The sequence below is a fragment of the Sphaerodactylus townsendi genome, linkage group LG13 (assembly GCF_021028975.2).
Source record: "Sphaerodactylus townsendi isolate TG3544 linkage group LG13, MPM_Stown_v2.3, whole genome shotgun sequence".
NCBI lineage: Eukaryota > Metazoa > Chordata > Lepidosauria > Squamata > Sphaerodactylidae > Sphaerodactylus > Sphaerodactylus townsendi.
Window position 1 is genome coordinate 57,025,606 of NC_059437.1, and position 20,954 is coordinate 57,046,559.

A 20,954-nucleotide genomic window follows, 5' to 3' on the forward strand; every position below is an offset into this window, starting at 1 on the left:
TCGCCACTCAGTGAGGGACGGAGGCCCAGAAAGGCCTGGCAAGGGAGGGGCGGCCATATTTGCTGCTGGCAATCTCCCAGAGTTTCTTTGACAAACCATAAACTTAAATAAGCAGAGATTTATTCCCGGGCATTCAGTATTAAAGCGCTCGTTGGGATCATTACATATTATTAGACATATTTTTAAAAAAATCGTTGAGGCGCCTCACTCAGGGCTGCGGGGATTACCCAGAGTCCTCCAGGCCCCGATGAAGCCTCTGTTTCTGTCAGAAGCGACGAGGCGCCCCCGCCTGGCTTGGAGCGGTCCTGAGTCGTTCCCTATGGCGGCCGGGAGGGCCCTGCATCTACTACGCCCCGAGGCTGCCCTTACTCGACATGGCCCCGTGGCGCCAGCCAGCCGCCCGCCCGTGCCCGCACTCAGCATGGCGCCTGCGGCTTCACGGGAGCCCCTCTAGGGGAAGGTGGCGGTTGCTCCGAGCGATTCCCTCCCTCCCTGCGGCCGCGTCAACGCCTGTTGGGCCGGCCGGCCGGCGAGTGAGCCTCCCCGGGGCAGGAGGGGGCGGCCCGGGCTCCCTTCCTGGCCGCCCAAGGCTGCTCGCGGGCTGCAGGGTGGGCAAGGCCGAGCGGGGGGGGGGGCGGGGCCGTGCGGGTGGCGATGGAGGGCGGAGGAGGGGGCGCCGAGGGGCCGGGGGCGCCCAGCCTGGACGGCAGCCCCCCCGGCCCAGCTGCGCCCCCCGCAGGCGAGAGGGAGGGGCCCGGCGGGATCTCCTCGGGCGAGCCTGGCGGCGGCGGCAACAGCAGCATCAGCGGGGGGTTCCCGTTGCACGCCCTGGTCTGGCACAACGACCACAGGCAGCTGGCAAAGGTGCTGCAGAAGCAGGTAAGGGTGTGGGGGGGGGGAGAGGGGCACCCCAGGGGGCCTCAGTGGGGTTTGGGCTGCCTCCTGGCACATGTGCATCCTGCCTTAACCTGCTTTCTCCCTACAACAGCCCTGAGAGGTAGGCTAAGTCGAGACAGGGTGGCCTGCTCAAGGTTCCCAGGCAGCATCGTGGCTGAGCAGGGTCGTGAACCGCAGGCTCTCTCGGGGTCCGTCCAGATGAGCCCTGCCTCCGCCGTGCTGTGGCCAAGGAGCAAAAGGGGGACAGGTCTGGCGGCTCCGCTTTGCTCCTTGGCTTACTTCCCCGAGTGGTGCCTGGGACCCCTGGGGCTGAGGCCTGGAGTGGGGAGCAATCCCGAGGGACAAGGGCTGCGCCACTGGGGGTGGCTGATGTGGGCAGGAGCCCTGTGCATCGTAGCAACCTTTGGGCTGGTAACCTCTTCGCTTTGAGAAGGAGACTCGGTGCTTCCTGTCCAGGCTCAGTTATGTATCAAGGGGCCAGTTCAGAATCAGCATTTTAAAAAAAGAAACGAGAGAGAGAGAAATAGAAAGAGAGATTTGATACTCTGGCTGTTATTATTGAGTGCCCGTGAATAAAGGGCAAATGGATCCGAGTCTGCATGTAAAGTTCAAAGTAAGGGTGGAGAATCCAAGAATATTTTTTCCAGCTCAACCGGACCCTGAAGCTGCAGGGAAAGGGAAGAGATTCCTCAGGTGTCCCTTCGTGAACTCCAAGCAGCGTATGTCAACACAAAATGCTGTGGTGGCAATCCAGCGCAAAGCACCAGGTTGGGTGTGATGTGGGTCTACCCAGTGATCAGGAAAGGACAGCTCCTGTTAGTTCCCATTCTGAGAACTGTGGCTCCAAGTAACTGTTTTCCCAACTGTCTTGTCAGGTGCCTTGAGGTTCCTTGGAGGTTTTTTATGATCCCCCCCCCTCCAGATTTTCCTGCAGAACCCCTTTCCAAGCACTTGCAAGCCTGCCGGTGCTGCTGGGGCCCATGTGGTTTGTTCACATGGACCATGGTGTGACCCAGCAGAGTCATCTAACGCCTGACATATCTTGCATGCATAAGATGGAGCATAACCCAGACTCTTCTGCGTGTGCTGAGTTTCCATGACCAGTGTTACTGATCTAGACTAATGCAGAAATATTGGGAGATCTTTGAAAGCGACCGTTGCCACCTAAGCCTTCTCCTAGTATTTGGGCAGCTGAGCAAAGAGTGTTGTCTTGTCCGTTTGCGTTTTTGCCCTACCATTCCCCAAAGGTGTTCAGAGCAGGGTAGGTGACACCGGGTCTGAATCCAGGACTTTAATCCATTTCAAGGCTAGTCGCAACTGCGCCATGCCTGCTTTCCCTGTATCACTCTCTCTCCTAACACTCCAGCTTTTCTCAAAAGCGTCAGTGTCTTCTGCCTGATTTTGAAGACTTATTCTAACAATACAGTGGAAAGGTAATTTGAGAACAGCACCAGGGACGTCAAGCAAATATTTTAGCCACTTGAAAGGAGGCCAAGAAGACAGGCAGGTGTGATGGATGGGTTTGCCTTTGACATCTAAAAGCAACCAGTCAGCCGGGGCAGAATCCTGGCATTTCAAGAGACCTCTGCCCAAAATCATGCCACTTTAGATTCTTGTCAGGGCAGATAACCCATCCCTTACCCCCCACCCCCCCACCCCGGTCATGGCCACCTTTCCTTCTGTCTGCTCAGCCTGCCCCCCCTCTCTCTTCCCCAAGCAAAACCAGACACTGCCAAATTGTGAGAAGTGATTTCTGTTTGGAGAAGTTGGCCAATATGTTCACTTCCTTCCCTTGGCAGAGCACAGAGAATGATTTTTCAGCAACGTCCGGCAAGCTCTGAAGGCAGGCCGGGGCTGTAAGAGACTTCACTTCGTGGCCGGCTGGAATTCCACTCCTGCTGAGAACAAATTTGCCAGCTCATTCTGCCTGGTAGCTTTGAGGAGGTGGTTTTAAACAAACGTGTAATATCTGGGAGACTGTGGTTCTTCCTGGTTTTATATGGCGTAAGCCAAAAAGCACAGCTCCCTGCCCCAAGGAGTTTACACTTTCCAAGCGGGAGGCCATCTGGCACAATGAGTCAGGTTCTGGCAGGCAGCTTCAACCCAAACATTAACAGAGCTATTAAATGGGGCCTTTGTAACTGCTGCTCATTAAAAGTTATTGAACATTCCACTTCTAGGCATGTTTACTTAGAAGACGGCCTCGCCAAATCCCGGATGGTAGCCTGCCAGTCCTGATAAAATAATTTTTAGTAGATCTGGTGTTGTGGGTTTTCAGGCTGTGTGGCCATGATCTGGTAGTTTTTGCTCCTAACATTTCCTCTAATATGGCAAGAAGAGAAACACATCTTATCATGATATGCCTGTGAAGACGTCAGTTTTAGATGCAGGTGAAACATTAGGAGCAGAAACTACCAGACCATGGCCACACAGCCTGGAAAACCCACAACACTCAGTTGATTCCAGGTGTTGAAGCCTTTGACAATACATTTTGGTAGATGGATTTTTCAAATAATGTTAACTATATCTTCATGTTACCAAACCTCAGTAATGGACTTCTGGTATCTCAACAAGAACTTCAGTATGTTATGGCTGCATTTGAGTTCAACCGATCAACACATTTTCATTTGATTAATTGTCTGCCTCTAGTTGATGAATTTGTTAATACAGTTATGACCGCAGAACAATTCCTTCTACTTCCTCCGACCCTTAACAAGTGCGCTGCAGCAGCGAACCTGTGACTGACCTGACTTTCTTGGCACTCTGTGGATTCTTGCTGTCTTTCTTTAGTGATAGAAGCTCTTCTGTTTCAGATTTCTAAGGCTAGTAGTGAAGGACCTGCCGAAGGTGGGCGTGTGTTGCTGTTTGCATGCCTGCGGCTCTTGCTGCCTTGTGTGTCTTGCATTTCGTAGTCTGTCAAGAGCTCATTGTCCTCTGTGTGTGTGTGTTTATGTGTGTGTGTCACCCACACGAGGGTGCAGTTCCAGAGGCCATCTGTTTCCATAACGTCACCAGACTTTTTACAAAGTTTCCTTTGTAAAGGTTGTCACCCACTCTGTGTGTGCTCCGGCACTCGTTTCATAGCTTCTGGCCCTATGCAGGGTGACAGCAATTCCTGGCACAGAAAGGCAGAGGCTGGAACTCCAGTTCTGGCTTTTAACAAAATTGGTGACGTGTGGTTACTTTGCCCCTGCAGGAAACGAGAGAACCCCGTGAAGTCCTCCTTTGGGGAGCGTTGCCTCTGGAGGAGCAGGAGTCCTCAGCAAGAGTCCCCAGCCTGCAGGAAGAGGCTTTGCCGTGCTTGGGTACCCCATGGGAGAAGACCCTGTAGGGAAGATGGGGCTGGGAGAAAGAAAGTGGGGTAGTGGCCATGTTCCCAGGAAGCCTGGTTCTTTGGGGTCTGCTTGCTTAATCCCAAGCTCTTCCCCTTTAGGCACAGACGACAGCTAGGAAACTGAATGTAGGAGCTGTGGAAGAGCTTGCTTACACTTTCCTCCTGGTTTCTCTGATTTGAATATGACAGCAAACCAGAATATGGCAGGCGAGTCTTCTTCCCGCATGCACTTTCAGATATGGCAGTCAGTCCCTGGCTGGCCTCTTTAGTTAAGAGGATCTGAGGGTGGCTGGAAGGGCCTGCAGCTGAGATCCACTCAGAGTAGCCAGCACTGGGCGAGATGGTCCAGCTGAGATCCACTCAGAGTAGCCAGCACTAGGCGAGATGGTCCAGCTGAGATCCACTCAGAGTAGCCAGCACTAGGCGAGATGGTCCAGCTGAGATCCACTCAGAGTAGCCAGCACTGGGCAAGATGGTCCAATGGTCTGTCATGACAGAAGCCAGCCCCACATACCCAGTTCTATTTAATAGTGAAAAATGGCTGCTGGGTGTTCAGAAGAAAACTGGTTTGGAAAGCTATCTTTTCCCAAACCTCCTTGTGTAGGATTTAAAAAAACGAGGTCCATTGGTTGTCTTGGGATTGCTGTCCGGTTTTAAGCTTGCCTGTCTGTGTCCTGAGAAGCCGCCCAACCATAGCCCTGCAGCATCCTGTGCAGAGTCCGTGTCACATTCGGCTGGCCTCCATGAAGCCTCATTGTGATGAACATTTGTGCTTGGCCCCGTGCGTCCTGGCCATCCCAGGAGGAGAAGGTCTGACTCTCGGTTCTTTAGCAGGATGTGGAGCAGCGGGATCCTCGTGGCCGGACCCCGCTGCATCTTGCCGTTTCTCTGGGATACATCGAGTCCGCCAAAGTCCTGCTGGGGCACAAGGCGGATGTCACCAAAGAGAACTCTTCTGGATGGACGGGTAAGCGATTGCTTCTTTGCCTGAAACAAGCAACAAACTTGAGAGTCAGGAAGAACCATTAAAGTCAACTCCCCTTCTAAACATACATTATTAAAACAAAATTTTTAAAAGTAAAAAAAAGAGTTAAAACACATTAAATGCAGTTAAAACACATGCCAAATATAAAAGTACTGGTTAGGAAGGATGGACCACTGAGGGAATGCCAAACAGAGCAAAAAAGTTTTCACCCACTGGTGGAAGTAAGCGACAGAAAGGGAAAGAAAAATCTCTTTGGAGAGTGAGTTCCATAATTTTGGTGCCATGACAGAGAAGGCCCTTTCCTGGGTTGTAACCTCCAGTCAGGGGGACAGTATCTATGTGATTGAGATGCATTCCTAATTCAGTGTAACTGCTTAAAACAACAAATCAATGCTGCTAAAAGATGTATGTAACTACTGCCATCTGGGGCATTCTTTCCTTGATCTTTACTTTATGGCTTTACACACTTTGTAGATAGTTAGGCTTCCCCTGACACCTTGGTCCCATGAGAAAAAGAGTTACATCCGTTATCTCATGGGGCAGGAAGTCAGGTGGCTCTCTTCTGCTATCTGCCGCCAACCTTGGGGTGCCTCAGTTCCAAGCGCTTCATTTTGTTAGGACTGGCTTTGCCAAGCTTTGGTGCTTGGATGCCTCATCAATAAACACTGCAGATCAATGCTTCAGAGTCCGTTTATTGGCTTAAGGTTCTGAGACCTGATACCCACCTAACTTCAGAAGGCAACCAAAAAAAGGGCCTCTAAAGATGACTGTAATGATTGGGTGGGCTCATAAGGGATTGGTGGTCCTTCAGGCATGTTTGTCCCAAATTGTACAGGGCTTTGAAGACCAGCACCTTGAATTGTGCCCAGGAACAAATTGGCAACCAGTGTAGATGGCCCAGGACTGAAGTGTTAGGATCCCTACGATCCACAAGACAAATACTGCCACTTACCTTTAGTCACGCTATGCAGTTCCTTGCGCTGTGGTGGCCACCAAGTTTCTAAAAATCCCCCCCCCCCCCCACCCCCCCCACCCCCGGGCTTCACCTGTATTTCAAAAGTACTTGGCAGGCTCCGGGAAAAGTTCTGGCAGGCAGATCTTTGATTTGCAGTCATCTCCTGATCATTTATCTCAGTTTGTCTATCCTGCAGTCTTGCATGAGGCGGTGAGCACTGGGGATCCCGAGATGGTTCATATGATCCTGCAACATCGGGATTATCATCAGACCTCCACCACCCTTGGCGGGGTTCCAGAACTACTCCAAAAAATTAATGAGGTAAAGAGTTGGGGGGGCATGAAAGATGCACCTGTCTGTGATTGCTTTAAAGCCAAACTCTTACGAAAAACAATCTCCTCTTTTAGTTTTGTTTCCCCCCAAAGAACACCAGAATAGTCTCTGCTGATCATCCAGCCTGACATGTTGCCACACAGTGATGCACCTCTGGACACTGTCGCTCGACTCCTGAAGACGGAGTCCTGAGTAGACGGGTCTCCCACTTTCCACTTGTATTGACTTCCTGCTCAGCCAGTCATGTGGCAGAGCTGCCCCTCCCATTTTATAAAAAAGGTTGTTCACAAGATGCAGAATGTGACATGAAAGAGCTTTATAAGCTGCATTTGTATTCTGTCGGGCGGGACACGAAGGCAGTCCTGTGTGAAAACAAAGGGGGTTTTTTTAGTGCGCTTTCTTCCTCTGCTTCCTCCAAGGAGCTGATGGATTTCTTGTCCTCTTTATTCTTACAACAAGAGTAAAGATTAGGTAGATTAGGCAGTGAGACAGTGGGCAGCCCTAAGTCTCCTGGCCAGTGGGGCTTTTACCCAGGATTCTCCTGACCCTAGTCCAGCCCTCGCATGGCGTATTTGCAGTGGCAGCCTTAGCTTGGAGAGAGGGCAGGTGCCTGGCCTTCAGCGGGTTCCTGGCACCTGTTGCTGAAGAGGGCTGCTGGAGGCAAGGCCTAGGCCAGGGGTGGTGAACCTTTGGCACTCCAGATGTTATGGACTACAATTTCCATCAGCCCCTGCCAGCATGGCCATGCTGGCAGGGGCTGATGGGAATTGTAGTCCATAACATCTGGAGTGCCAAAGGTTCGCCACCACTGGCCTAGGAGGATCTCTACCCAAGCTCCCAGCAGAGCTTCAGTCAGAGTGGACAAGATGAGGCCAGATGGACTGTCAGGCTCATGCGCTGAGGGGAAAAGAACGACGAAACCATTCTCCTGCAGTTCCAGCCTGCAGGCTTCAGAAACGGCAACCTTGAACTCCCCCTTCCCTGGTCCCCCCGAGCCACACCCTCCTTGCCTGCAAAAGGCAGATAAAAACAGAGCAATGCTTCCTTAAGACTGTGGGACCTTTGCCTTATTTTAAGAGAGGGTTGTGTGTTTTTTTACATGAAGGCTGTTTCCTTGGCTTTATTCTTTCTGAGAAACCCTTCACGAGCCTCCCTGCGAAACTGCTGGGTTCCTAAGATCCAGACTCAGCATTCAAAGACACTGCAAAGTCTGTTTGTCCCCAGCACCTCGTAGTCCCTTCCTCTCGTTTGGCAGCCGTGGCTAGCAGCTCGTGATGGGTCCATCCTCTTTTCAGGCCACTCCTAGCAGGCCTTGGGCAGTTCCACAGTGCATTGGAAACCATGACTAGTGTATATTGTTGACTTCCAAAGGCCCTGTCTTGAGCTGGACTCAGCTTTGCTTCTCTTTTTATTTTTCTGCGCCAGACTCCAGATTTTTACGTGGAAATGAAGTGGGAATTCACCAGTTGGGGTAAGTCTGAATCAAGCTGCCCGCCACAACCTTCGAGGCAGTTTATGCCCATGTGGGTTTGGCTGATTCTTCCCTGGGTGCTTGCTGGCGCAAGGAACTGGCTCGCGTGCCAGTGAGAACTGCCCGCTCTAGGCCCTGCCTGCCTGCCTGCCGTTCAGTTTCTCTTTGTCAGAACAATGAAGGGCCTTGTGTTGCAAAAGCTCCAACCTTTGAAAGGGCTGAAGGCATTTTCAGTTGTGTGACTCGATATGGATTTACTAACTTTGGATTTCCTTGTGGGGTTTAATTCTTGTCCCCAGGAAGGATATGCTGACAGATTTGAGGGGCTGGAGCCCCTCCCTTCCCTCTGAGGACAGGCCCCAGCTGCCTGGTTGCTGGTTTTCAAAGGCAGCTGGGTGCAAGGCAAGGGTTGGGGGGGGGGGGGTTTCCATAAAACCGCCTTTGGGGGGCAGAAAGTGGACAGTGTGAGGCTGATGGAAAAGAGAAGACTCAGGCAGGACAGATTATAGCAGTGATGGCGAACCTTTTCGAGACCAAGTGCCCAAATTGCAACCCAAAACCCACTTATTTATCGCAAAGTGCCAAGACGGCAATTTAACCTGAATACTGAGGTTTTGGTTTAGAAAAAATGGTTGGCTCTGAGGCGTGCGTTACTCAGGAGTAAGCTTGGTAGTAGTCGGTGGCTTTGCTTTGAAGCAACCGTGCAACTCTTCCAACGGATGAATCACGACCCTAGGAGGGTTTACTCAGAAGCAAGCCCCATTGCCACCAACCCAGCTTACTCCCAGGTAAAGGATCGTGCTTTAGTTCTTCACATGAAAATCAGTGCGGTTTAACAGCGCTTAACAGGGTTACCTACACTGCTTCTCCAAAACTAGGTCTTAGGTTTAATGCTAATAATCGAGCCCAGCGGCCCAGGCCAGCCTAGATGTGTGGGGGGGGGGGGCACTCTGCGCGTGCCCACAGAGAGGGCTCTGAGTGCCACCTCTGGCACCCGTGCCATAGGTTCGCCATCACTGGATTATAGGAAGATCTGTGTTCTGCGAGAACAGTGTGGGCTAGTGGTTGGAGTGCGAGGGCCCGTGGCTTAGTGGTACAACCTCTGCTTGGCACGCAGGAGGTCCCTGGTTCAGTTCCTGGCATCTGCAGTTTTTAAAACAGGATCTGATGGGAAAGCCCCTTCTCAGCCTGAGACCCTGGAGAGCCACTGCCGGGGGGAGTGGGCCAGGCCACAGGCCTCTGTGTTTGTTGGGAGAGGACCCAGGAGACCCTGGCCGAAATCCTCACTGGCCATGAAATGTGCTGTGTGACCTCAGGCCAAACGTTCGGTCTCAGCCTAGCCTACCTTGCAGAGCTGTTGTGAGGTAAACTGGAGGAGGGAAGGCCCATTTAGATTCCCCTGAGCTCATTTGAGAAAGGGTGGGTGGAAAACACAGAAAATATGTACATTCATCACACAATTAACTGATGGAATCTGCTACCAGAAAATGTTGAGCAGATGGCTTTTAAAGGGGGACTGGACAAATTCATAGTGGAGTGGGGTGTCTGTTTATGATGGATCCTCCATCCTTTCAAGAAGTCTACCGCTGACAGCAGGGGATGGTGTAGTCTTGATGCTCAGCTTGCAGGCTCCCTTCTGGTTCCTCTGGCAGGCCATTTCAAGAAATGGGCTCTTGGGCTAGGTGGATCTGCCCTCTCTCTCTCTCTCTCTCTCTCTCTCTCTCTCTCTCTCTCTCTCTCACACACACACACACACACACACACACACACACCTTCTTTTAAGAGGGACATCACGTCCTTTATGTGTTCTCTGTGTGCCTCCTGACAGTTCCGCTGGTTTCCCGCGTCTGCCCCAGCGACGTCTGCCGTATCTGGAAGAGTGGAGCAAAGTTGCGCGTTGATATCACCTTGCTTGGGTTTGAAAACATGAGCTGGGAGCGAGGAAGGCGAAGCCTGATCTTCCGGGGGGAAGGTGGGTACAGCCTAGGATCTGAGAATCCGGGAGGAGGGGGTGGGGGAGGGCTGCTCTGGCTGTTGGAGTTTGGCATTCCGTGGCCTGTTTGGTGCAGAGGGCAGCATTGCTGGGAGAGAGAGCCATGGGAGGCCCAGGTGCGAATCCTTACCCTGCCATGGGACATTTGCTGGTGACGTTGGGCCAGAAACACATCCCTGCCCTGCCCTGACCTCACAAGGTTGTTCCATGGGTGAAATGGAGGAGAGGAGGAGGAGGGAGGCCGCTTTGCGTTCCCTCAGGGGAGAAAGGCAGTGTACAAATAAACTAAATAGTTAAAGAAATGAAATGTGGCCGTTTTAAGGCCCTTGTTCAGTTTGGCCTCTGGCCCCTGTTTTGCTCCCGGAATCCCATACCAGCATCTTCAAGGGCAATCTTCCGGATCCTGGCAACAAGACTTTTGTGGCCTTTGCCTCCCCCCCCACCCCCGCCCTCCTCCCCCCAGATACTGGAAACTGGGCAGAGCTGATTGAAGTGTCCTTGACCAAGGAAGGCTGGTGGCGTGAGTAACTTTGGTCACCCAACAGATTACAAGCTTTGACCTTGGACTCCATGGTCCCCAAGAGCAAGGAGGTGGAGCGGCGTCTGACCTCCCCCATCATCAGCACCTCGCTGGACACCAGGAACATTGCCTTCGAACGGTACGCGGGGGCCAAGGGTGCTGGCAGCTGAGTAGGGATACAACACAAGGGGTGGCAGGGAGGGGGTCAGGGAAGGGGTCGACCCCCATGACACAGGACCACAAAGAGCAGTTGCTGCTCCTTCTGCTGTAAGTGCCCTTCTTGACCGTCAGATGGCTTTCTGAATGCAGATGTTTTCATAGTCTGCTTTCCCCCATAGAAACACTTCTGGCTTCTGGGTCTGGAGAACAGAGAAGTCTGAAGTGGTCAACACTTACGACGCCAAGGTAGGAAGCGGTTCTGTGTTCCTCAGATCAAGCCCCCCCTCTCCTGATTGCTGCGTGGCATTTATCATCTACGGTCCAGCGCAGAAAACTTCCTGCAGGCTCTCCTCTGTTTCCAGTAGGCCTAAAGAGGGGGAAATAGCTTACGCATGCAAGGCTGTGGAGAATCCTCACTCGCTGGTCCCTGCCGGGGGAGGTGATTGAGGCCCGTAGGCTAGTGAACAGGTTGGCCCCCGTTCAAAATACCAAAATGGCCAGTAGTGACTAATATGTAGTGTGTGGATTGTTTGGCAAGCCTCAGGAAATGGCACAGTGGCTGTGGCTCAGTGGTAGAGCATCCACGTGGCACGCAGAAGGTCCCTGCTTAAAGCTTCATGCCTGTTCAATGAGCCTCTGGAGCTCTCTTTGCCAGAATGTTTTGATGGCAGCTAGTTTCAGTGGTCCTCAAAAGGGACTGCAGTCGTTCGGCAGGGATCGGCCTTTTGAGTGCTACTAGTCATGGCTGGAGTGAGAGGCGGGATGCCTGGTGTGAGGGGCAAACAGATGGCAGCTTCTGCCCAGGGAGTCCTGCTGGCCACTGTCAGCTGAGCTAGAGAGACCTTTGGGTCTTCTCTTGTTCTACAGCAGGGGTCTTCAAACTATGGCCCTCCAGATGTTCACGGACTACAATTCCCATCAGCCCTGTCATTGGGCCATGCTGGCAGGGGCTGATGGGAATTGTAGTCCGTGAACTTCTGGAGGGCCGTAGTTTGAAGACCCCTGCTCTACAGAATCCACAGGCCCACGGAGAACAAGCTGACTTCTCAGCTGAAGGATTCCCGACAGTTCTGCAGCGAGACAGGCATTGAATTGCTCCCACTTGCCGGCAGGTGGCACTTGGCATCTTCCGAAGGTGCCGCCTGCTCCTTGAGCCTCAGCCCGTTGGCAGCTGGCAGAGGGGAGGAGCTGCCAGTGGGCCTGCGGGGGCTTCTGTGGAGGCCCCCGTTTGGCTGAAGCCTTCCACGGCAGCTCCTTCTCCCATTTCCCCCAAGGTCTACACAGCAAACAATGTGAACGTAGTAACCAAGATCCGAACAGAGCACTTGACCGAGGAGGAGAAGAGAAGATACAAAGGTAATTCCCCACTGCTGCTGCTGAAAATGCTGGGGTCTGGGAACTGGGGTTGGACTTCCTGTCATGTGCCAACCCAGGGACAAAACACATTCACTTCCTGCTTGGTATATTTTCTGGGAACTGAGACTTGATTCTCTGGCTGCAATGCATGCATGGAGCAAAGGGGGGTGGGGGTGGCAGCTGGCTGCTTTTGGGCCCTGCCCTGTCCCAGTTTGCCCCTGCCACTCAGCATTTATTTTGAAGGAGCCTGGAAGGGAGATGAAGCATTGTGGGAAATTCCCCAGGACAAACAGTCCAAGCGACAGCACTGACAGGGTTGCAGACCTGTTCTTGAGGGGCAGATGTGGCAGCCTGTGCTCTGTGCTCTACCTCCCCGCAGTAGTGGTGCTGTGGAACAGCCCCCGTGGGATAAAACCACTTTCCCCTGGCAGGAGGGTCCTTCACAGCTGTATGGCAGAAAGGGGGAGGAGGGAACCTGGCAATCTCTGCCCTCCCTCTAAATGAGTCGATGCAGAAAATCGACATGGTGGGGAGGTGGACTTCTGCGGGCCCAAAGTGGGTGACATGGATAAGACAGGCTTGGGAGTGGGGTTTCTCTAGCCAGGTTTTGGGGTGGGTCCAGGGGAGGTGGGTGAGTGTGGCAGCTCTGCTAATGGGCTCTTTTCCTCCAGCCGACAGAAATCTCTTTGAGTCCTTTTTGGGCACCATTGAACACGAGTACGGCGCGCAGCAGGTGAGTAAAACTGCCTTGGCCCAGATGTGTTGCGCATCGGAAATGAGGCTCACTGATGCCTTTGGGGGCACCAGGGTCTTCAGAATAGCAGGAAGCGGAGGCGGAGAGCTGTGTTGGTACCAAGGAGGAACCGTCAACAATTGTTTTTTTTCCCAAGAGCCTGTAGCATGTTGGAGAACTACAATTTTGGCAGTCTGTAGATGGCTCCCAAAGGCGCCCAGATACATCCGTGGTGGAGAGGTTACAGAAGAGAACCTCCATGTTCAGAGGCAGTCCTACTTAGCTTGACCAAGACTTGGCTTTTCAGAGGGTTGTTGAACTAAGAGTTGCTTCATCTCACACCCCCTGGGTGGTTGTGGGTCTGGAAAGGGGAGAAATCTTTACTTGCTCTACGGTTTTGGCATACCCTGAAAGGAGGCTTCCAGGTGTTCCGCTTGGTCTTGGTGTTTGCAGAAAAAGAAAGAAACCTTGATTTATTCAAAGATGGTCTCTTCTGTTGCAAAGCTGCGTGACATTTCCTATCTGCAGTAACACCACAATTTAGAGGAAAAGACCTCTGTCCAGCCACTGTGGACAGTGGGAACGGCAGGGTATAAATATATTGATTCAGAAATTATAAGTCGAGGCCGCTACAGTTTACTCGCCATCTTCTGCTCCTCCCTTCCCCAGGACCTCACAACAGAATATGCCACAACGAACAACCCGACGGCCATCTCTCCGGAGGAATACTTCAGCCCAGACTTTGACCTGAAGGACAGGGACATCGGGAGGCCCAAAGAAGTGACCCTTCGGACTCAGAAGTAAAGCCACTGCCTTGCCAGGCCCACCTTTGGATGATCTGTCCTCGCAGCTCTTTGCAGACCCCCCCACAGACCCCCACTGGATCCCCCTCTGGAGCCAGCAGCACTTCTGCTGGGAGCCAGAGTCTCTCAGCAGTGGGAGTAGGAGGGAGCAGCAGTGGCGTAGGAGGTTAAGAGCTTGTGTATCTAATCTGGAGGAACCGGGTTTGATTCCCAGCTCTGCCGCCTGAGCTGGGGAATTCAGATTAGCCTGTGCGCTCCCACACACGCCAGCTGGGTGACCTTGGGCTAGTCACAGCTTCTCGGAGCTCTCTCAGCCCCACCCACCTCACAGGGTATTTGTTGTGAGGGGGGGAAGGGCAAGGAGATTGTCAGCCCCTTTGAGTCTCCTGCAGGAGAGAAAGGGGGGATATAAATCCAAAACTCTTCTTCACTCTTCTTCACTGCTGGGGGAAAGGCGGGTGGCTCTTGCCCAGTGAAGTCCGCTGGAGCTCAGCCTCCAGGCCACGGTCTGGGCTGTGGGGAGACTGGCTTCCAAGTCTCGAGTGAGGCTTGATGAACATAAGCCTGAGCCCTGCTCTTCCCGAACCTTGGTAATTTCCCCCTGATTCCAGCGCCTGCCACCGTTGGGTGTGGATGGTGGGGTCCTCAGGGCAGAGTAAGCAAGAGGTCTTCCCTGGGGGACCTGTCCTTGCTGTCCCAAATAGCAGAGAAGCTGGTGAGCCCTTGTCAGGGCTGCAGGCAGGGGGTTCATGTGATGGGAGACTCCAACCCCCTGCATGTAGAAAACAAGCAAGGAGGAGGCTGTGACAGAACTTTCTTTCCGACCTCTCGTTTTCTGTCTTGCAGGAATGGCTCCAATTGATGCCTTCCGCTCCCTGCCCAGTCGGAAGTTGCAGAGTTCAGGCGCCAGCTGGAGCCCAACAAGACTTTGGGGGGTGTGAGTTTTCAAAAGTCAGAACTTCCGTCATCTGGTGAAAGATATCTGACATGGGGAGCTTGGACTCTCGAAATCCCCCCAAATCTTGCTGGCTTCTAAGGCGCCGCTGGGCTTTGCTGCAGCTCTTATCCTGCCGACCGACACAGGCGGCCCCTGATCTGCTCTGCTGCTTTTCAGTTCTAGACCTGGAGATGCTTTCAGGCTCGGGGGGCTTGCAGAGGGGCGCCCCTTTGTCGTGCCCGCCTCCCCATCCTCCGCTGAACCCCCTCCTGGCCTCTTTCAGGTTCAAAGCTACCTTGTGGATGTCGGAAGCGTTCCCGCTCTCGCTTGTGGAACACGTGACTCCCATCATTGACCTGATGGCCAGGACCAGCGCCCACTTCGCTCGGCTCAAGGACTTCATCACCTTAGAATTCCCGCCTGGATTTCCAGTCAAAATAGGTACTGACTCTCTTCAGTTGCTTTGTGGGTTCCCCCCCGACTCCTGAGTGCGGCATCATGTGCTCCTGGGTAGTGCTTGGTTCGAGCCCTCTTCCACATAGAGGAAGCTGAATGGGGTGAGGTCTCTGCTTAGTTAACCAGGAAAAGACTGTTCCCTGCTTGGAACTCTGGAGAGCCACTGGCCGTCAGAGGAGCCAGTGCTGGGCTGGGATCACAGCCCTGCTTGTCATTTCACCTCCTCTACCCCCCCACCAGAAATCCCCTTGTTCCACATACTGAATGCTCGCATTACCTTTGGGAACGTGAACAGCTGCAGCACCATGGAAGAGGCATCGCCCGAGACCCTGGAAGGGGCCCAGTGGCAGCCAGGTAAGAAAGCCAGGCGGTTGGTGGAGCACCCCTGTGGGTTTGCCTTCCCCTTGGCGCTTGAAAATCGCTGCCTTTGTTTTTGAACGGGACCCCTGCAAGAGTCCAGGTTCTCTGCTTGGGGCTCCCTCCAACCTGGATTGTGTAAGTTGAACTTGGGCCGGAGGAACTTCATGTATCATAGCAGAGCAGGCAAATTTTCTGTGGTTCTGTGCTTTAGGATGCAGCTGTGGATGGCCTTTTCTCTCACTCCCCTCCCCCCTTGACCAGCCTGCCATCATTTCTGCCTTTGCCCTAAGATGTACTCAGGTTTCTCTGCTGGGTTTGTGTGGAGTGTCTCCCTCATTTTGTTTTACTGGAAACAGAGAGGAAGTTAAGGGGCTGGGGGAGCAGGGCTTGAGGGGATGCTCGGGGGTGGGGGTGTTTCAGGCAGGCATCTTCTGTGGGCCTGTGAAGGCGTCACCCCAAGGGGAAAAGGAGGGATGCAGAAGTCGGTTTCCAAGGGATGCAGAGTCTGTCCAGGAGACTGGCAGCTCTCCTCTTTGCTGTGTGGGGGGGAAAGAGGTGGGGCCTCTGAGGTGCAAAGGGAAATGTGGGCCACCCCTCCGAAAATCACACATGCCGCCCAAACCCTGTCTGCTCGCCATCCCTCTCTTCCATGTGCTGCTCCAGCCTCTGCCTTTGCAGTGGACCAGTCCGTCTTTGAGATCCCGAAATCCTACCGCGTTCAGGATGACTTCAGGAATGCGCGTGTTCAGGACGAAGACAACGAGATCATGCAGTTCGCCATTCAGCAGAGCCTGATGGAGTCCAGCCAGAACACAGTGAGTCTGCGGCGCAACCGGGAATGCTTCACCTACGCGTGGAGGGAGCGGGTGTGCTGCTTTTCTCCCTCCCCATGTCCATTTCCACGTGAATTACTTGCCCCGGACCCAGGAAGCCGAGTTTTTTCCTGACCTCCCGCAGCATTGTGGCACATTCCTGCACCTTCTGGGGTTTCCCAAACCTGCTGTGCTCTGAAATTTTGGGAAAGATCACAGCAAAGCCTGCAGAGCTGCCTTGTAGGCGAGAAAGTTTGCATTTTTCCAGTTCCTTCTACATGGCAGCCATTTCCCCTTTTCAGCCAAGGCGGAGGTTTTATTTTAAATCAGCAACTGAGTATCATTATAGCAGTATAACATTATAATGAGCTGTGTACCGGGTTCTCTGAATTTCCAGACTTTTCATTTAAAAAGTCTCTTGCCATTTTCATTACAGAGATATGCCTTTCCCCTTACATCTCCATAATGAAAAAGGATAAACGTTTATAAGTGAAAGCTGGCATTTAGAGAAATAGTTACATAAATTATTATTACAATATTCAAGTACTTCGTTGTTGTTTTTAATGAAGAAAATGACCGGTGGCATGGGGGGAAGGGGAGAATATCATTGCCATAGGACCAAGACAAGGATTCTGTGTGGAAACCTTCCTTGTGGAAGTCTTGTGTGCTGTGGAAGCCGTTGTGCTGCGTTAGTAGCCTCTGCAGCAAGAAGGAAATGGTGCATACCTGTGAAAAACACCTTAGTCAAAGTTTTTTTTGGGGGGGGTTGTCTGAAAGAGCCCCTCAAAGAGCTTTGCTGAGAGTTGGGGGAGCCTGGCTACTTCCACCATCAAAATAGCGAGCCAGCCCCACAATCTACTTGGAAGCCTCCGGAATGAGGCTCTGCACATGCCCCAAAGCTGAAATTACTCATTCTTCTGCAGCGCCTGCATGTGAATTTGCTGCTCTGTCCGTGTCTCCGATGCTGCCCTTTCTACCTGCATTCTGGGAGTGCCAGGCCAGCCTCCCCTCCCCTCCCCTCCCCATCTGGCCTCTGTCGCATGCAAATCACAGGCAACCTGTAGTGTGTGTTCAAAACTCCAGGGCTGTTTTGGTCTCTTTTCCAGGAGGCCTTGAGTGCCACCTCCAACGGGGCAGTTTCCTACTCTGAGGACCTCAACCTTCAGTACCAAAGGTAAAAGGCCTCCTGTGTGCCTTAACATGAAGAGCTCCTCCACCGCCACTGGCCGGGTCTCAGAGCCCTGCAAAGTTTAGGGTACCCGGTGGCGGTTGCTGGCCACTTGCAGCCTTGGTGACCTTGTGGAAGTTATCCCCCTCTCCCCATGGTGCCCTTTGGTCCTGGGCATCTCTAGAGGCTCTTGGGAGGGGTGACTGGGAAGGCCCTTTCCCTGCACCTGGGAGCATTGCTGTCTGTGGTCAGAGCAGCCTGGGATGGCTCCTGGGGTACCAAGCAAACTGCCTCTGGACAATGCTTGGCGTCCTTGAGCTGGGGTTCCATAGGGAGGCTGCTCTTTCCTGCAATCCCAGCTGGCCAGAAATTTGTACCACTTAGCATATTGGGTGTGCAGCAACCACCGCTTCTGTCTGCATAGCTCAGATGTTGCTGAGTGCACTACAGGGACCTGTTTGTGTTCTCCAGCAGGTAGTGGTGGGTAATTCGAGGGTCCTTTGGTCTGTTCCGGTCTTTTTATCCAGTGGAAACGGGCTGTGTTGGAAGCCAGAGGGCGAGAGGGGCCGTGGCCAGGGATCCCCCTTCTCAACCTCCAGGCAATGCAAATGTGATCCACCCTAATCACTTACAGGGTGCAGATTGGATGAGGCACCTGTGCGGAAGGGGGCGATGCGTGGCTTTTAGTGTGGCCAGGCTGCTTGTGAAGATGGCAAGCTGCTGCGTCCATCTCTTGAGCTCAGCCTGTCTTCTCTGACTGACAGCTGCTCAGGGAGATCCTCTTTCTCCCGGCCTGCTAGCGGAGGTCCTTGTGTTAGGGAGGCTGTGGGTTGAGCTGCAGAGTTGGCGCCTCTGGCCCAGCAGCCTCTGAGAAGGCCAGCTTGGAAATGCCGGGCTCTTCTCCCCCTGCAGAGCGGGTCCAGCGGGGCTCTCTGTCTTTTGACAGCTGCTCGACGGTGTTCCTCTGTTTTGCTCAGGGCCTTGCAGGAGAGCCTCCTCGTGGACGCCAGCCCCGCTGCCCCGGCGGCCCCGCTGAGAGACTCCTCCAGCTTTGACCGGGACTTGCAGCTGGCCATGGAGCTTTCTGTCCGTGAGCAGCAGGAGCTGAAGCGGCGGCAGGAGGAAGAGGAAGCCGAGCTGCAGCAAGCCCTCCAGCTCTCCCTCCTGGAGAATTAGGCACTGGGGGCAGCTGCAGCGTGCACCAGAAAGCGACGGGGAAGCCGCTCGTGGCAGCAGCTCTGAGAACTGCAGTGACTCAGCAGCCCAGAGCCCTGGAGTGGCCGTCTGTGGTTCAGGGGAGCTGCCAGAACCATCCCTTGGCGCACCGTGCACCACCCCCCGTTCTCTTTCCTTGCACTGCCTTCACATCCATTGCCCAGTTGCCTTCCTGGAAAGACGGGTGGGACCTTTGCCGGGCGTGATTCCCCTGGAGAGCTTGACTAAGGGGGGGGCGGGGGAGAGGATTGCCTCACCCTGTGCCAAAGAGAGGGGCAGCGCCCCAGGTTTTGTTGAGTTTTGAAGGCTCCCGTAAAGCGTGGCGCTTCTTTGTTGGGGCTGTGGGAGAGCAATTTCTCTGACTCCCCGCTTCTTCCTCCCTGCTCCGCCTCCCTCGTGTAGCCATTCCAGACTCCATTCCCTTGCCTCCTCTCTCCCTGCAAGAACCTCTGGCTCTAACTGGTGCTTTGTACAGCTTCCTCTCGGGTTGTTTTTAAAGCCACTTACAGGAACCGTCCTCTGTGATGAATTCCCACGGCAAACCGCCTCTGGCTTCCTTTTAAAAGGGGTCGATAAACAGCTGACTGCCTTGAGGACTAGCCTCTTGGGGTGTTCCCAGGGCCTTGCTTTCTGGGTCCTGCTGCCCTGATTGGCAGCGCAGAGGCTGGGCCTGTGTCTGTGCATGCCTGTTCCTCCCCTCCTCTCCTGCAGTCTCTTGGCAAAGTCCACCAGCCACGGGTGGGGACCAAGAGCCCCCCTTCCTCATTGCTCCCCCCAGTTCCAGGAAGTGAGCAGAGGGATGGTGGCGCCAGGGGCGGAACCAGACCGTACCCCTTTGGTGTGGATCCTGTGCTTGAGGCTGAAGGGTTTTCCCTCTCTCCTTGTGCCCTGCTGCCATAAAGCTCTTCCTGTGTCTGCTGCGCACTGCAAACGCCAAAGGCAGCCTGGCCCTTCTGAACAGGGGGGGCTTCTCTAGTGCTTGAGTCCCACCTCAGGGTGCAAACTCCCTCCACCAAGTCCCGTCCTTCTGCAATAAACCTGCTGGGGGTTTGCCAGGCCTTATGAAGCCGCCTTCTGTTGTGGCCAGCACCCGTGGCTGGCCAGATGTTGCCTCACAGGGACCTGTCCCCCCTCCTTCTGGGGCGGATCCCGGCAGCATCCAGAAGCCCCAGCAAGTGGGCCAAGTTCCTGGGCTGCGTTTGTGCCTGGCCTGGGAGCTTCCTTTCTCTTTCAAATAAAGAGCAAAAAGCACTTTGCAAAAAAGCACTTTGTTTGGTACTGTGGATCCTCCTCCGTACATGGCAGGTGGGGTCTCCAGAGGAGGCTTCCGCCCCCTCACCCCGCCCCCTCACCTGAATAGGGATGTGGGACTCTTGTCTCACTACAGATGCTAATTTTGGGTCCCTAAGCTGATGACAATCTGCCTTGCACCTGCGCATCCTGTTTCCTTGCTCTGAACACCCCTCCCCCCACCCCGCACTTCAGACTTGGATATAAGTACTCTGGGAACTCCATCCTGCTTTTTTTTTTAACTCTCGAAAGCTGGTGGCATCTAGTGCGCAAAGGAAGTGGAGAGTCATAAATGTGCAAGTGGAGAGGATCTACTAGAGTGGATGGCAGGACCAAGCAAGCAGGTAGCGGTTGCTGCCTTCGTGTGTTGCGTGTGGGTCCCCTGACAGGGCCTGAAGTATCACAGGTCAAACCACCTCTGTCAAGAGTGACATGTCTGTCCTGGAATGGAGGAGTCTGTCACTCACAGCAGCAGTCCCCTGGATGCCCAGTGCCTCGACCCCTCTGACTCTCTGGTCTGAGGTGAAGAGACAGCACAGAGTCCTTCACTTCCAACAACAGAGGAAGTAGGTTAGAGTGAGAGAGCAGCTGCCTCCCCCCCCCCCCAGTCTGCAGTTCCAGGGGCAGAGTTTCCTCACGTTGCTTGTAGCAATTTGTGGATCAAAACTTATCACAGCAACAAGAACTGTCTCAAAACAGCACAGAACTGGCCCAAGGAGCGTTGGGATGCTTTGTGGCTTCTCTTCCACACCTCAGTTCCACCCCAGATTGCGCAGGAGGGGCAGCGACAGTTCTTTGGCAGTGTTACGTCTTAGCCCCCCCCCCTCTCAGTTGGACTCTTCCCCCGCAAGGGACCAGCCGGGAGCCCCCTTCTTGCCTGCAGAATCTGTCTCTGGAGGGCTGCAGCTCTGGGAGTTGTTGCTCGTTCGTCACGTCAGCTGAGAATGTGACGGGTGGCATTTGCTCTGCTGCCGCTGGGCTCCCTAAATGCACTCTGTGACGAACAGGAACCCGTTGGCAGTCACGGGACGGTGGTGGCACCGACAAAATAGCCTTCCAGCATAATACGGGGAGAAGGAACTGATCTTAACCTGACCCCAGGAGGTCTAACGATGGTTTGGTGTTTAGTGGCCCAATGACGCTCTTGAGGAACACCCACCGTCTCCTATCATGGAAG

At 53.7% G+C, this 20,954-nt stretch overlaps 2 protein-coding genes across 12 annotated transcripts in view; one reads left to right on the top strand and one right to left on the bottom strand.

Moving 5' to 3' along the window:
* GIT2 (GIT ArfGAP 2) overlaps window positions 1-438 on the bottom strand; it is a 34,285-nt gene extending 33,847 nt beyond the window's left edge. For 10 of the 11 annotated variants that reach the window (XR_007246062.1, XR_007246061.1, XM_048514850.1 and 7 more), the window contains exon 1: window positions 228-438. Coding sequence is in view for 8 of the 11 variants with exons in the window: in XM_048514850.1 (XP_048370807.1) it covers window positions 228-423 (196 nt within the window). In the remaining 3 variants the exon portion in view is untranslated. The remainder of the gene's footprint in view (window positions 1-227) is intronic. The other variant, XM_048514863.1, reaches the window with a different exon arrangement.
* Window positions 420-19,750, top strand: ANKRD13A (ankyrin repeat domain 13A). Its single transcript, XM_048514866.1, is given in 15 exon segments — window positions 420-879; window positions 5,066-5,198; window positions 6,368-6,492; window positions 7,930-7,975; window positions 9,804-9,947; window positions 10,432-10,627; window positions 10,827-10,893; window positions 11,922-12,003; window positions 12,675-12,736; window positions 13,406-13,536; window positions 14,760-14,917; window positions 15,173-15,286; window positions 15,956-16,107; window positions 17,211-17,278; window positions 18,250-19,750. Coding segments are annotated over 15 exon segments (1,902 nt in total). The 5' UTR covers window positions 420-654; the 3' UTR covers window positions 18,449-19,750.
* Window positions 19,751-20,954: the final 1,204 nt, after the last annotated feature.